At 42.4% G+C, this 16,710-nt stretch overlaps 1 protein-coding gene across 4 annotated transcripts in view; it reads left to right on the forward strand.

Annotated features, from left to right (window-relative positions):
• The window catches only part of NKTR (natural killer cell triggering receptor), a 42,715-nt gene extending 39,488 nt beyond the window's left edge, over nt 1-3,227 (forward strand). For all 4 annotated transcript variants that reach the window (XM_010561410.1, XM_010561419.1, XM_010561429.1 and 1 more), the window contains 4 exons: nt 218-313; nt 649-708; nt 1,302-1,400; nt 3,065-3,227. In XM_010561410.1, the coding sequence (XP_010559712.1) occupies nt 218-313; nt 649-708; nt 1,302-1,400; nt 3,065-3,143 (334 nt within the window). In that variant the 3' untranslated portion in view covers nt 3,144-3,227. The remainder of the gene's footprint in view (nt 1-217; nt 314-648; nt 709-1,301; nt 1,401-3,064) is intronic.
• Nucleotides 3,228-16,710: the final 13,483 nt, after the last annotated feature.

Raw genomic sequence — 16,710 nt, forward strand, 5'->3', positions numbered from 1 at the left:
CTACCATGTTAACTTGAAAGTTCGATAATTTTAAGGCATGTTTTTCTTTTTCAGCTCATGTTTTTCTTCTAAACAGCACTGTTTCACTTACAAAATATGGAATAAATACTCAGCTTAAGCATTATAAAGCTTTGTCTTTTTCGCTTCCTGTTTTCTGCTGATCTTCTCTTCAGTTGTATTCTGTTTTGTGCTTTTCAAAGTTGTTCATTGATTGTAGGTCAAGAAGCTATACAAGAAGCCGAAGCAGAGGATGGTATAGTAGAGATCGGTCAAGAAGTCGAAGTAGTTCTTACCACAGTTACAAGAGTCGTAGGTAAGTTTTTCTCTAATTGGAGATAGTGTTGGGGTGTGTTACGAAACCAGTAAATTAGGCACAGCAGTCCAATGCTTCAATCTCTGAGCAAGTTGGAAATGTGCTTAGCTATGCATACTGCAGTCTGAAGTATCTACTTGAAATGTGCAAGTTCAAACAGTCAGATTTCAAATTTCCTGTTACTGAAAAATAATTTTGTTTAATGGTTTGTAGTATGGATGATGAGGGATTCTGAGCAAAACATGTTCCTTTCCTCTCGCTTACCCTCTCCCCCGCTCTCTTCAGCACTTGTTTCTGATTAACTTGAAATGTCTCTGTGTTCTTGTTTTTGTCAGTCGAACCTATAGTAGAAGTAGATCCAGAAGTAGTTCTTACGGTCATCACAGTCGATCCAGGTATGGGTAATAGTTTTATGTAAACTCTGCAATAAATGTACTACTTATAAAAATGTCTTAGTATAAGAATACCCCTTTATCTATGGTACTTAAAAATACAGTATCACGATAGCAACTTGAATCAAAGCAAAATCAACATAGGACCCTTTTAAAAGCTGAAAATAACCAAATCATCCTGGCATTAGTTAGAGGTGATGATATGAGATAAGTAATAGTGAACACGTTTCCCTTTACTGTTAAAATAAAATTGACTTATAAATGGAATAACTTTGTTACTTGTTTTCAGAAGTATTAGCAAACAAGATTTTTACTGCATCTACAATTTGTAGAGAAAACACAAAACTTTTTAAATGTGTAATAAGATTTTTTTTCCTAGACTAATAAATTTGAGATTTTTACTGTTGTTTTGAAGATACTTTTTCTTGTGTTTAAACTTTTATAAAATGTAGAATTATTGTTTGCCACGTCCTTCAAAAGTAGTTTCTGTATAGCCACTCATCTCTGAATATAAATGTTTTTAAAATACATTTAAAATAAATATCATTTTAGACAAGAAATTTTAACTTTACAATTACTGTCTTTTCTCTTTAAAGTAGGTCATACACGTATGATAGTTACTATAGCAGAAGTCGAAGTAGAAGTAAAAGGAGTGACAGCTATCGAAGATCTAGAAGTTATGATAGGCGATCCAGGTATGTTTTTGCTAGCATGACTTTGTCACTGTATTTATGCATAAATACATACTTACGATGTTCATGAAGGCTAATGGTTCCCCTCCTCCCCCAGCATAGAAAATACCTTGTTACCAAAAGTAATAATTAAAACCAATTAAAATTGGAGTAAGTGTGTGAGTGAGGAAATTGGAATTTCTGACATACTAAATTTGAGGCTAGGGAAGAAACTAAGATAAGAAAGATTTGAGAAGGCTCCATTTGATTTTATGTATGCATTCAAAATAAGCACATTTGGGGTTTTTTAATAATTTTAAATGTTTTAATAATTTTAAATAATTTCCTTAAAAACTACAATGAACTAGCTCTCAAGACTTAAATCAAGTGTCCTGTTATGAATTAAAAGCTACCTGGTATGCAAAGAATTCCATTTAATGGTAAATTCTTTCTAGTGAGACTGAAAAGTGGATTTTAAAATAAAAAATGTGGAAGGGAAATTAAAAATTGCAGTGTTATCCAGAATTAATTTTCAACTTCCCAGAAGGTACTTTGAAAGAACATTTTACCTGCAAATCCAGCATGCTTCTGATGAATTCAGGATAAATTTTCTTCTACTCAGTCTGGTGGAATTATATAGGCGTAAGCAAGCACATTTCACAAAGACCAGAAGTTGAACAGGAGAGAGAGAGAGAGATTTACATAGATACTGAATATCAGTGATGATTTGTTTTGTACCTTGTAATATATCCCACACTGGTCAGTGGTAAACCAGGCAGATCTCTAAGACTGCTGTAAATTTTCATCCTCTGCTGTCCTCATACTCATTTTTTTCACAACTTTGTACCAACTCTTAATGGACTTTGCTCTCGCCCATTTCCCCATCTAGTTCTGACAGTAAGACAACTTTCATCTTGTTTTTGAGGGGAAATGAATGCAATTTAATGAAGAATGGAGAAATAGACTTGGTTTAGGATGTTGGGAAGCTTCAGGGAAACAAGGTTGGATTAGGATATGCTCATCTTTCATTTAGAAAGCTTTCCTTACAGGCACGAGGCTAGAAAATCTCCAGTGAAAGTTTATTCTGTGTAATTTGAATATGCCCTGTAGCTTGTCTGAAACCATCTGGAGTCTATCTTGACATTTGGCCAGGTGCTGAGCTTAGAATTCTTCTGGATAAGCCAAAACATTTTAATTTACAACTTCCACTCTGCAGACACTCACACAGTCCTGTTGTTGTGTGTGTCCTAGGCCTAATTCTTAAGACCCTTCTTCAAATGAAAAACTGCAGCATATAAAGCAAGGATTTGTGAAATTGTCTTAGTTGAGAAACACTTGCAATATAAAATTATGTTTGTTAGAATACACTTCTCAGTCAGCTATTAGCATTTACAAGATCAGTTATTTTGGATGATTTCTTAGCTGTATCAGAGAAAGCAAGAAACTCTGTAGTTACAAACACACTTTGGCTTGGGTTACACAGGGTGTTCATCGTGTAAAGTTACTGATTATTTTAATATTGAGTGTACTTTAATGAATGCTTCAGTTATATGAAATATGATCCTGTGAAAGACTGTATGCTTTCTTCTTGTCTCTTGCGTGTCTGTCTTGACAACTTTTTTACGTGATGCAATTTTGAATTTGAAGCTCAAAATACAATTTGAGGCGTTTTAATGTTTTCTTTGTAGATCTTATGGCTCTGACAGTGAAAGTGATCGCAGTTACTCTAAGAATCGAAGTCCCAGTGAAAGCAGCAGATATAGCTGAAAACTTTTCTTTGATGATGGAAACTGTATTTAATAATTTTTCCAGTGTTATGTTAAAAAAACTGTTTCTACAGTGTCACAAGTGAAGTTGAAGGGTGATTACTGAGTTAGCTGAGACTTTACCATTTAACAGCGAACTCACTTGACTGACTGACTACTTAACGGAGAGAAGTACTGAGCTCAACTCCACGGGTTTGTTTGGTTTGTGTTATGTCAAGTGCTACTTTTACAAAATAGAAAAAAAAAAAACAGTTTTATTTCTTTGAATTGGATTTTCCAAGCCATGAATGACACTTAGGTGAATTGGCTGCCACCGCTTTTCTGGGTGCAGCAATCAGTACTCTCTTCAAGTATGTTTATAAACACCTTAGGGCTTTCTGCCTGTTACTATTAAATATATGCTATCAACTGTAAAACTGTGAAGAAAACTTCTTACAAAGGCTGCCATTTCTAGTTTATTAAAAAGCTTTTTTTGATACTGGAAGATGGGTTCCATGCTGTCTTGTTTGTTGATTATTGCATTATATACAGTGTATACACAACAGCTAGCTGATGAAAACAAAGACTGCCACTCTGTCTTAATTCTTACTGAGCTGTGATATTACAGAAGTCTGCTGAAAAGGGTGAGATTATACACAGTGGGAATTGTCAAACTGACAAGCAGTGAGCAAAAGTGTGATGAATGAGTTTTGATCTTAATATCTAACTTGTCTAAACTTTTATGTTTAAAAGTGACTTTTGTGATAAATATCAATGTTCTTAAGAGTCTAAGGAAAGTATTTCTAAACACTTTTTGAATTTAATTTCAATTCATATTACAGTGCTTGGCATACTTCAACACGTTTTAAAGTTGAATGTTGTAAACCGTTGAGTATATCATGAGTTTCTTCAAAATGCTTTTTTAAAAACATACATGATAATAACTTTTTGAGAAAACAAACCATAATGGTTCCTTTATAAAATGTCTGTAGAGGTATCCCATTTACCACAGGGAATATCGGATATTGATATTGCAGATATGGAACTATCTATTGTTAAAGTGATATGACTACAAAAATACTGGTATGCCTGATAAAAAACATGGATAATACTTCCAAAGTAAAGTTTAATGCCAAAAATGACTCCATGTTCCAGGTAAATGGTTTGCAAAAACCCCATAGATTTAAGCAGAAAAGCGTTGAGTAATTTTTGCAATAATCTAATTGAGTTGATTTAAAAAAATTTGTAAAGTTTTTCAGTGTTTAGAACGTTGTGTACTAAGAAACAGTTTTTTAATGGCATAATGTAATCTGAAAAGTGGGGTCTGTAGTGAAAACACAGACTAACCTAGCTTTATTAGAGCTAATGAGTACTGTTGTATTATAATAGTTTTCATTACTGACTTTCTGTAATATCTTGAGACGCTTTCATTTTCTCAAATGTTTTCAAATATTGAAAATGATTTTTTTAAATCTCATCAGGACACAACAGCTTTGAAAATTAAAAGTGGTAATTTCCTGCTTAGACGTCAATTCGTACTGTCTCTTTGATTGAATTAAGCTATCCAAAATTAGCTTTTGGTACACTTCTGAAACATGAAAAGAAAGTTCAAAGTGAAGTTTGAAGACTGTAATGATGCCCTCCATTTCTCTCCATGAACAGCTGAATAAGACATTTGTACACAGGTTCTTAAAACTGAATTTGTCATATAGGTTTTTCACTTTGTAGAAGAACCCAAAATTCTGGACTTAGACCCTTCCTACTCTTGTAGTTCAGTGAAAAAGGTGTGCACGTAATCCTTTTAAATCAATATTTTGTAAGCTTCTTATGCTTTTTAACATGAAGTACGTTTATTATTCAAGTCAGTATACATTTACAGACACGTTTCTAGCAGTAGCAGCCATTTCAGAGTCCTGAACAAATATTTCATTGCTAACTCAAGATAATGCTGGTTGCCGTTTCATAGTTTTAAATACAAATGTAACTTGTTTTTTTTCCTTACTGAGAAAATAGAACTAGTGGGCTAGCAGTATAACAAAATACACAAATGTAAACATTACCATTCAATACTTATTAGAGAAAAAAGCACTCAAGAATCGGACTTTGTCCTGTTTCAGATCCGAGTTGACTTCTTATGTTTAAGGCCAGGAAAAGGTAATAGAAATATGGTCAGTCAATTAATGGTAGTTGTCCAAAATTACTGCAGTGTCACTAATGTCTATTTCATATCTTGAATTGAAGCTTTATAAAGAAGTTCCATCAGGTGGATGGTTGGGGAGGAGTGTGAGGGAAGTGGGCAGGGAGTATTTTTACTTGGTGAAGTCTGTTAAATTGTGCTGCAGATAGAAAATGTACCCCTGAGCTGGTTTTCTAATGTCGGTCTATGTTTTTGGAATTTTGTTATTCAAAAGTAGTTGCTGTTTGTAAAATAAACTTTTGTACATATCTGCAAGTGCTGTTTTCTCTACATCTGGAACAATCCGTTGCTGCTTGAGGGAAACAGGCAGGAAAATTAAAAATATAGTTCAATTTCTGTATCCGCTTTTGTCCCTTGCAAGGCTCTGTACAAGTTGCCTTTCCTTCTCCTGACCTACATAGAGAATGATTCCTCAGCAAGACTCTGTGCTGGGTTTACATAATAGTCGTCATCGGAACAAATATTTTGAAATTTCCAAGTGATTTGAGGTCTCACCATTTCCTGAAGATATGTAAAAAGTTCCTATCCTTTGTGAAAAGCTACACTTAACAGATCTACGCGGAAATCTCTAAATGTGCTGAGTTTAACTACTTTGCTAAATATTCTTTCCCAAATACACATTCCCACATCATTTCCGTAGCATATTGGAAATGTGGTATTAGTTCGGGTCAGCAGATGTAGTGGCTCAGCAGACTAATCCATTAGTCTTTCAGACCTTCTGTTCCAGAAAAACTGGATTTCATCGGAAAATACTGGCTTTGTCCTAATGGAAAGGCTAATTGCCTTGGTCTAAGGTAAAAAGGACAAGTGGAAGTGTTTCCTTCTTCGATTTAGTCTCTAGCAAGATGCAGTTAAGATGGCATTTCCCAAATTTTGGAGCGCTGCCTTTGAGGAGGGATAAGAAATCCTAGGCAGGAAAAGTAGGAACTCCAGGTGATAGGAGCTATATAGTGATGAAAGGTGTGAAAAACCAGTAAGATAGGGGAAGGGTGAACGGCTACATCAAAGGCAGCAGACAAAAACAATAGTATAAGGGACGTTAAGACAACCTCCGCGTCGCACTGTAGTGTGCAACAGTCTGCGTCTTCCTTGTTAAAACACCCTTTCTTTTTAAAGGCATAATGTTGCTTTTTGTGCTTAAAAAGCCATATTCTATGCAGAAGTTCAACATCAGGATCACGGGGCTGCTCTCAGGTGCTGCGGACCTGCTGCCGTAGAGGTCGAGCCGTCACCTTGAGCCGGCTCCGGCAGCAAGCCGGAGTTGCAGGGAGGAGGCTGGAGGCAGGGCTGGAGCAGGCAGCGTTAAAAATAGAGTGGCTGGCACCCGGTTATGTATTGCTCATTAGTGACATTTTTCTATTAAAATAAGTCTTAAATCCTGCAAGGTAGTAAAATTATTGCTCAAGTATAAGTGGTTTCAGCAAAAAAAAAAAACCCAAACCACACTAGGGGGGAGTTCTAAATAAGGTTAGGTCTGTGTGTCTCTGGTTGTTTTGGCAATAGATGATCCACTACGTAGTACACAGAATATTGTGGTGTGGCTCTGTAAGAGCAAGCGTTCTGTCTCCGGTTGCAGGTGAGCGACTTAACTTGCCTGGAATAAGACAATATTAAATGAACCATCTGGCTGTCAAACAACTAGTTCTTATAAAGCACGTATTTACAAAGTGACAGCATAAATGCCCTTTTCCTACAATATCGATACGCGGAGAGATTTCCTTCCTACTGTATCACTTTTAAACAAGGGCTATTTGTGTCCTTGCACTCGAGGGTAAGAAGCATTTAAAGTGCTCTTTCAGAAGATCACCAAGTATCTGACAGTGTATTAAATTTCTGTTGATGGCTTTGTGTGGTTCGTGATGATCATGCTTACAGGTTGGAGCAGAACACAGTATTTAGATGACCTTGAGCTGCACTCTGGAATCCGTCTGGTGTAATTTCCAAACTGAACGCTGCCTGGGATTTTAAATCGTGAGAAGATAAAGCTTTGTGTGCTCCACTCCTACTTAACAGCCATATAAATATTTTTTTTTAATATGCTTGTAAACAGTGATGATTTTCCACCTGGTTTTAAAATGCTTTATCTGCTTAACTGTGGTAAAATATAAAATGCATAAACAATTAAAGGGACCCAGTCTTGAATGATGTCTATGTAATCCCTCTGAAGTAGATAGGATTGCATGTGTGAAATCAGACGGTCTGTGGCAGTTTTCGGGTTATTTTTAATGAAGGCAATATTTCAAAGTCACAGTGGCTGCACAGAGAGGGGGTGGGCATTAATTTGGTATCGATATTTCTGCTGTGATGTGTATCTGTCCTTGAAAGAGCGTGGTGCAGCCCAAGAAAACCGATGTCCATACCCAAAGGATGGTCTAAGCTCAATGTAGCTTGTGAACATTTGCAGCTCCCACTCTGCCATTACGTCCTAGTCCTGGCCTTAGGCTGCAGAATTCCTTAATGAATTCCTTAATTCAGCCAGGAAGGGGCTGTCCTTCCTCTTGGGCTTTCTTTTTCTTCCAGCCACCCAGTGTCTGCGTAGCTTCTCCATGATGCATTTTGGAAAATGAGCCATAAAAAACACGAGGAGGATTGGGAACATCCTCGGGAATAGGAGAGGGTAAGGGGCTGATGGCTGCGGTTCCAGGAGGAACACCCAGCTCTTTTGGGAATGTACCGGTGAGATGAAGCAGTTGACGGAGGCTCTTGGGTCTTCTGGTGCTGGTCAAAGAAGTAGGTTTAAGGAAAAATGAAAAAGCAAACTGTATTGGGTTTGTGTGGCAAGGTTTTGGTACTGGGGGTGGGGGTACAGGGGTGGCTTCTGTGAGGAGCTGCTAGAAGCTTCCCCCATGTCCCACAGAGCCGATGCCAGCCGGTTCCAAGACGGACCCACCACTGGCCAAGGCCGAGCCCGCCAGTGATGGTGGTAGCGCCTCTGGGAGAACAGATTTAAGAGGGCGAAAAAGTTGCTGTGGGACAGAAACTGCAGCTGGAGAGAGGAGTGAGAAGATGTGAGAGCACCAGCCCTGCAGCCCCCCAGGTCAGTGCAGAAGGAGGGGGAGGAGATGCTCCAGGTGCCGGAGCAGAGATTCCCCTCAGCCCGTGATGAAGACCACGGTGAGGCAGGCTGTCCCCCTGCAGCCCAGGGAGGTCCACAGGGGAGCAGATCTCCACCTGCAGCCTGGGGAGAGAGGACCCCATGCCGGGGCAGGTGGGTGCCCGAAGGAGGCTGTGACCCCGTGGGAAGCCCACACTGCAGCAGGCTCCTGGCAGGACTTGTGACCCCGCGGGGGACCCACGCTGGAGCAGGCTGTGCCTGAAGGACTGCAGCCCATGGGAAGGACCCACATTGAAGAAGTTCATGGAGGACTGTCTCCCATGGGAGGGACCCCACGGTGGAGCAGGGGACGAGTGAGGAGTCCTGCCCCAAGGAGGAAGGAGCGGCAGAGACAACGTGTGATGAACTGACCCCAACCCCCATTCCCCGTCCCCCTGCGTCACTGGTGAGGAGGAGGGAGAGAATTCGGGAGTGGAGTTGTGCCCGGGAAGAAGGGAGGGGTGGGGGGGAATGTGTTTTAAGATTTGGTTTTATTTCTCGTTGCCCTACTCTGGCTTGTTTGGTAATAAATTAAACTGATTTCTCCATGTCGAGTCTGTTTTGCCCATGATGTTAATTGGTGAGTGATCTCTCCCTGTCCTTATCTCGACCCACGAGCCTTTCGTTATATTTTCTCTCCCCTGTCCAGCCAAGGAGGGCAGTGACAGAGCAGCTTTGGTGGGCACATGGTGACCAGCCAGGGTCAACCCACCACACAAGCCCATTCTATTGAGAGGGCTAGATATTTGACATAAAGAAAGTTGGTTGTTTTTGTAAAATCAGTGTAGCTATGTCTATTTTATCTGTCCACATTCACTGTCTCAGAACTTGAAAGGAAAGGGAGGCGAGCGCTTCCACGGCAGACCTCCACCCCCAGTGCCCCCTGCCCACTTAACGTGGCCAAACCAAATGCCACTTGTTTCAGATTAAAGTAGTTGACTGCCTGACGTGCCTTGCTATCAGAAAAGACGTTCAAGTTGAGGGGCAGCCTCCAAGACGGAGGGCTGTTGTTTTAGGTAGTCTGCGGGCTCTGGCAGAGCCAGCTGCAAAGCTTTCCTAGTATAAAAGAGCTGAGGTCCTAGAATAAAAGTAGCGTGTGAGTGCTTATAACCAAGTTGCAGGTGTATAAAGAAAAGAAAAAGCAAGAGGACAAATTAACAATCCTTTCTTGATAAATTAGCAGGCTTTTTGCAACGGCTGCGTGTGAACCACTGTGTTTAATAATGGCCTTATAAAGCAGTTGGGGGATTTTGGGGTTGTAATCCCTTCATGCTGCTGAGGTCTGCAGCATCCTCTAGTGATGGCTTCCCTCTTTTACAGAAGTAACACTGGGGGTGGGGATGTCATTTATTTTTTTTTCCTACTGTAACGTGCACTTTGGTAATTTCGTTGAGCATCCTTAGCTCCTATTTTGAGAGAAATCGCGAACAACAGTTCCCTGATCACTTTATTTCACTTATTTTCAATGTCTTCGCTGTAGGGACCAGTCAGTCCTTATTGTCTCCCATGACTAGGGCTGCCCAGGGTTCCTCCACGTTAGCTGCTAATGTCACCCGAAGTCACTGGCACAGGGCAGCAGCTGCTCTGCAAGCGACATCGCTATTTGGCATCGAGGCTTCAATGTAATTTTGGGGAACATGCTAGATAATCTCATATTCCACTGACTTTGCTAGGACCTGCATGGTTATTCAAGTCCGGCTGAATAGCAACAGCCTTCAGCCCATAGGCTCTTGACCTTGGACCTCACCTCTCCCTTCTTCCAAGATTAAATCCTTCCCTTGTGAGAAACAGGTTTTTATTTTAAGGAGTCAAAAACCAAGAGGGAGGCAGGATATTAAGTACTTGATGTTCTCATCCGTGGAAAGATGGGCTGGAGAGTAGAGCGTTACCCAAGACTTTGAGATGGACGTTGGTTTCTCTGTACCGCCACAGCCTTCTTGTGTCATCTGGGACAATTCTCTGCTCTCGAGAGCTCACAAGTGTGCTGCGAAGATGTGATTCCCTACTGACCTCAGCAGGATTGCTTACTAGAGAAATGAGAGCTGTCTAAGGATAATTTGGTCAACAGTGGTAAATCTGGGAATATGAGCAAATAACATAAAACACAGGCTGCCTAGTTGTGCCTCTGCTACTTGGTGTGATTTTAGATTTCCTGAGTGCAGCAATACACCTCTCTTCTTTTTTTCCATTAAACTAGGGGAAGAAAGAAAGCTAAAAAAATAAATTTTTTATCAAAACAGCTCTACGTACCAAAAGACACGTACTGATGGAGAAATCCAGCTTTAGCGATGGATTTCCTATGGACTTCCCGCAGGAAACTGCACAGATTCCACGATCATCTTTCATTTCTATCAACAGCTTCAAACCAATCCCTTTCAGAAAAAGTTCGTGCCAGAGAATGTAGCAAAAAGGGACCTTTTCAGCTATGCACCGTTTCCTCCTTCCCAAAGGCAGGATCAACTCTAGCTGCATAAATCGCAGTAGTTCTTATCCAACCTGTCTATAAAAAATTGCCAGCGCTGAGATTCAGCTGTTGAAGTGCCAAAACCAAAATTGCCTGAACTATTCACACCACTAAAAAGAAAAATCTATTTTCTGATGTCTAAACTAAAGCTCCTTTGCTGCCACTTAAGCCCATCAACTACTTCTTAGTTAGAGAGGAACAGAATGACCTTTTTGCTTCTACTTAAATATTTGAGTAGAAGGAAAAAGGCCACCTTAAGTATTTGTAAAAGAGTTGGTCTAGCTTTTGCCCAAATCTGGTCTTCTCTGGGCTAAATAGCTCCAAGTCCTTTGGTTTTGGGGGGGGTTTGGAGGTTTTTTGGGGGTCCTTTGTGGGTTTTTTTTTCCAAATTCTTCAATCTGACTATCTCCCGGACTCCGCCACCGGCCCGTAACCTCCCCAAATCCCCATACCCAAGCGGGCAGCGTTCTCCAGCCAAGGTTTCACGGTGCCTCATGGATCTAAATCATCTCTCCACGTGTCCCACAGGCGACGGTTCCGTGTCCCTGCCTGCCCGTTTGCTGTTTTTCCAAGAGCATGAGGAAAACTGCTCGCGTCCAGGCAGGGATGCGCTGCCGCCTCTGCCTTCCCCTGCCCCGCTCCCTGCCCGTGCTGGGCTCTGCAGTTCAGCTATTCTTACACAAACAGCAAGTTTTCCCTTTGTTTCTACTAAATTGCAGCCTATTTTTTTTTTTTTTCTGGGCTATTTCTCTAATGCGTCAAGATTGTTTTGAAGTTCCAGCCCATCCTCCAAAGTACTTGAAGTCCCTCCCGGCTTGGTATCATTTGCAGCTGTAAGAAGCAAATTTTCTATTCATGCAAGTAATTATTAAAAAAATATTTTGAGCAGTACCAGGCCTGGGACAGATCCCCAGGGACTCCCAGGCTGTGTATCTCTTCGGTTTCCCGGCGGATCATAAATAACTCCTCCAAGCAATGTTCCCTCCTTCCAGCAGTGCTTTCCTCCGGCTTCGTGTCATCTCTCCCTGCCATCTTCCCTCTTCCAGCCACGCCAGCGCAGCCGTGCTGGGGATGCGGGGATGTGAGCAGGGGCTGGCGTCTTAATTTAATTAGAACTTCAGCTTGTCTGACTTGAGCTTCTGGATGTCGGGTCTTATAAAACCTTGGCTGAAGGTGCCTGTTGCTTGTTTTCCGTAGTCGCCCTCAGAGACTGTGTTTCTAATCCCCCCTGTAACTTTATCTTTGAAAAACTGAGTGACAGTGCGCGCTCTCTGAGCTTTTTCATCCTATGACATCTTTTCCAGGCCTCCACTCACCCCTGTGACCTTCTCTGCTGAATATCTTTCTGCATCCTTCCGTGAATCAAGAATGCCAGCACAGATAACAGCATTTAATATTTTTCTTTAGCACTAATATAAATCAGATTATTTCTATGTGATCTTCACCCTGGAAGTTTTTTTATTTGGGGCATTGCTTTCGATGGCTTAGGCAAGGGAGGAAAATTCACTGTTTTTTCTATCTATGAGTATTTACTGAATAAGATGGTTTCTTATCTTTCACATTACCAATTTGTACCCCTATCTTGACGGAAAGGTTCCCTGTGGATTCCAGGGACCTAAAAGCCGGAGGGGAGGAGAGGGGCTTTGAAATTATCGCAGTTCACACGTATCTGCTTTGCAACTCCCCCAAGTACCAGCATTTCCCCAGCAGTCTTAAAAATTGCTTCCTACCTGAGACTATCTAAGGAAAAAAGTAAGAATCTGGTTTGTTCTAAGAAAATAGGGGAAAGGCAGGACCGATGTGGTGGGTTGGAAAGGTAGGACATCACTTTGATGTGCTGCATCCCTGAACAGAAACTCTTATTTGGGGCAAAGTTTCCCCTACTCCCTGAAGACTCTCTTGAATATGAATGCATCTCCAGGTATTTCCTGTAATTCTTGATAATTATTTCAATCAAGATATCAATTTATAACTTCCTGACTAATGAAATGCTGTTTCTTACCGCGTTATCCTTTGATATGTAAAGATGCCTTTGAACTGCGAGCCCCGTGCTGGGAAGACCCATGCAGCTTTCACACCTGGCTCATCAACGAGCAAACCCATCGCCGCGCTGCGAACGTGACTTCTGGGTGACACCGAAGCATTTCGGAGCTGTCGCAGAAATTCGGTCCTTGAGTTCGCACGAGACAGTGCAGGAACCACTTAACGTACGTCTTAGCTATGGATTGGATAAGGACTGAAGCTTATCGCTGCTTCTTGATGAAGTCTAGAGGTGATGAGTAGTAATCCAAGTGCATCTCGCTAGATTTAGGAGAGTCCGGTCCAGCAAACTGCCCCATTTTTCAGTAAGTTTATCTAGCCTAATAGTCTTTTCCAGCAGCGACAGGAGATAATATTTCAGTTGAACGCACGAGGCAAAATATCTTCAGTTCATTCCCCTCTGCTCTCCCAGCATCAGCAATCATTGCGTCATGGACGTTGGTGGGTACCAGCCTGCCCGTTCCCTCTAGTGTCTGTTGGCAGAACTATTGCCCGTGAATTTCTTTAGCCCTTCTTTGACCCCATTAATGTATTTGGCTCTTGCGGCAACCCGCTGGCTAATTGAGGAGTTTGGGTTTTGTTTTAAACTGATGTGCTACTCGTATGAGTAATAGTTTTGCGTTTACTGTATTCATTGCCTTCATGATTTGCTGCACCTTGCACGTAAGCTCCCAACAGCCTTCCCTTCTCCAGGGTGAAGGGTCCTGAGCTCGTCATCTCGCCTCATAAAGCAGCTGCCCCATCCCATTAGTCATTTCAGTTGTTTTTCTTTCTGCTTCTCCAACACCATCGTGCTTCTCTTGGAGATCACGACTACACGCAGTAGTGGAAACATGGATGCATCTGGGCTTTCTGCAGCAGCAGAGTGATTCCCTGAGCGTTGGACATGCTCAGGGAAGGCAGAGAAATAACAACTTCTTGGCTTTTTTTGGCTTCCACCTTGAACACACCTCAGCTGCACGTCGGGCCAGCGATTTTAGAGAGCTGCTGGTGGCAATCCAAGATCTCAGCTCTGGCTGCCAGTTCCAACCTCAGCATAGCACAAGAGTGGTTTAAACCTTTTTCCTCCAGATGCTTTACTTCATGTATTCCTATACCAAAGCTCATTTGGAACTTTCTTGCTCTGCTTTTTCGGGGTTTTTTTTGAGAGCCTTTTGGAGTTTCTTGCCATCAGTGTGGCACTTGATGACCTTGGAAGAGCTCACCTGCAAACGCGGAGCTGTAGGTCTGCTCTTCCTCCCCCAGATTGCTGATGAGGATGTTGAGAAACCCTGGACTCAGTCTCTGGTGAACCACAGCAGGGACTCTTTTCAATCCTGAAAAGTGACCATTAAAGCCCTACCTTTTGCTTCTTGTCTTTTAAGTAGCTTTCAAGCAACAAAAGGACCTTTTCTCCAGTGGCAACTTTAATGGTCTTGTCAAGGGCCTTTAAAAAAATGAATAAATTATAAAATCCTGTCATTTTCCCACCTAGAACATAACATCCACATGTTTTTTCATGAAAAAGGTTAAATTTTTCTAAATTTACTTTTGTCCAGTGCTCTGAACATAACAGGAGTTAAATTGTTCATGAAGGAAAGCAGTAGCCAATAATGGCTGGAGAATGGCCTGGTGGGAGAATAAAAATATTTCTTTCCCCAAAATGTTGAAACTGCCAAGCGAAGTTGTTAATAGAGATTGTTTCTCCAACACAACAGCAGCGAGGACGACTTGGCTTGAGTTGCTTGGCTTGGCTTGCTTGATGCATCCAGTGCACAGGCCTCGATCTTAAAACCTGCAGTTAAGTAACACTCGAAATAAACCCTTTTTCCCCCAAAACGAAGACCCCGCAATGCCCTGGTCCTCTGCTGTAACTCATCCCAGGGACAAGCAGGACCAGCTCAAAAAGCAGGGTAATGTCAACTGCACCACGCTTTCCTCTCTTATAATGCATTTAGGTGACCCACCTGGAAAAAATACCCCAAGGCACCAGTTCTGGTGCTGTGTTTTTGCAGCACTGATTCTAACGAGTCCCACTGCTAATGAGTTGATGTCTGTCAACACTGACACTGCAAAGGATGTGGACGCTAAAGCCAGGCAGCGGGAAGAGACTCGCCTCGCTATGGGTTTTGGTACCCAATAAGTGTTTCGTGATGTTCAGCAGCAGGGCAGATGATACAGGTCAAGGCTCTTCTTTGGTCCACGTCCTTGGATCAAGCGCTGTGAGAGCAGAAAGGAAATAAAAAGATGAGAAACCGGCTGCTTTGAGCAAGACATTGAACCATGTGAGCTCTGGAGACCCCTTCCAACAAAAATCCACGATCCTAGGATTTCTTTGCTAGGGGTAAAATAAGCTAAATATTTGGCAGGGAATCTGGAAGTGCATGGGGGGGGGGGCTCCGCCTTCCTCCTCCAAGCAATTTTTCTTTAATACTTGGATCTTCTCATCACTGTGCTGTAATTCAAGGGTTGTAAGTAAACTTCCTAATATTGGCTTTACCACATATAAAATTAAACCTGATTATTACAAAATCGGTAGAAGGCAGGACCTGGAATCCAATATGAGCTCCTCTGAGAATTAAAACCTGGCTGCTGCTGGATCCAGCAGAAACCTGTGGGTGGCCAAATTACTAGGCGCATGAAAAATACAGAAAATATAAATTCAGGAGCTTCACTGGACATTCTGATGGGTCAGGGTCTTATTTGCAACATGGATTCCCCTCCCTGCCTCCTCCAGCCAAAGAGAAAAAGCTATTCCTGGTGGAGTTGTGATCCCTCAAAAGGAAAAGACCATCTGACTTGGGATAAGGTGTATTTTGCAGCTCTGGGAGGTGGTGACTCCCTCTCGAGCAGCGAGATGCCGGGCCAGCCCGGGCTGTGATTTGCAGCGGCGGATGGATGGTCTTGGCAGGCGCCGTCATGTTTAAGAGTAGAGTAACAACATCTTCCCCGGCTTGGATCGCAGCCCTTCCACCGCACCGGGGAGGATAAACATCGGCACAGCCGCCGCTCGCCTGCCGGCAGCTGCCTGCGGGAAGGAGACGGTCCTCCGCACGAAGGTCTGCCTGCTCGGGGGGCTTCACCCCTGTCCTCAGGCGACCTTTCTGAACCCGCTCGCCACACCGTGATGCGAGGGTGTCACCTAAAACCAGCCAGCCCTGCCTGAAGAAATGCTTTTCTTTGTTTTGTTTTTTTTTTTTAATTTATTATGTTTACCCAGTTTGGAGGCAGAAGGGAGAAATCAAAAAGGGGGGAAAAAAAGAAAAAAAAAATTGACGAAAAAAGAATTGGGGTCAACACGAAGCAGCAGTATTTTAGTCGTCCTTTGAGAGCTTGTCTATACTCACGCTGTGGGTGTTCTCGTTGCAAACGCTAAGCGGGAGACGCTTTCCCTTAGTAGGGCAGGCTCCCGCGCCACGGCCCTCCTCGCCTGGCCATAAAAGGCCGGCGTTTTCTGCAGGACCCCCGGGTCCTCCGAAAGCTGGCGGGTTTTTGGGAAGGGGCCTGCCCCGTTGCATCACGACGCTGCTTGCTTTGGACCACGCAACCCTCGTGCTAATGCTGCTTTGGCTCATTCTTTTCTTGTGCCTTTTGTTTTGTCTCTCTCCTCCTCCTCCTCTCAGGAGGTTGGAGGGAGAGAGGCCAGAGAGCCTCCAGGAATGTTCTCGCTTTCCCTGGTTTTTTTTTTTTTCTTTCTCTCTCTTGGCCTGATTTGATCCCTTCTTTTCCATGATCCGTACGCCTGCTCAGAAAACCAGCTGCTGAACGGAAACCAGTTGCCAAGGTCACGATAGAGCCCCAAAAGGTCGACCGTG

Source organism: Haliaeetus leucocephalus, unplaced genomic scaffold, assembly GCF_000737465.1.
Source record: "Haliaeetus leucocephalus isolate CR32 unplaced genomic scaffold, Haliaeetus_leucocephalus-4.0 Scaffold0, whole genome shotgun sequence".
NCBI lineage: Eukaryota > Metazoa > Chordata > Aves > Accipitriformes > Accipitridae > Haliaeetus > Haliaeetus leucocephalus.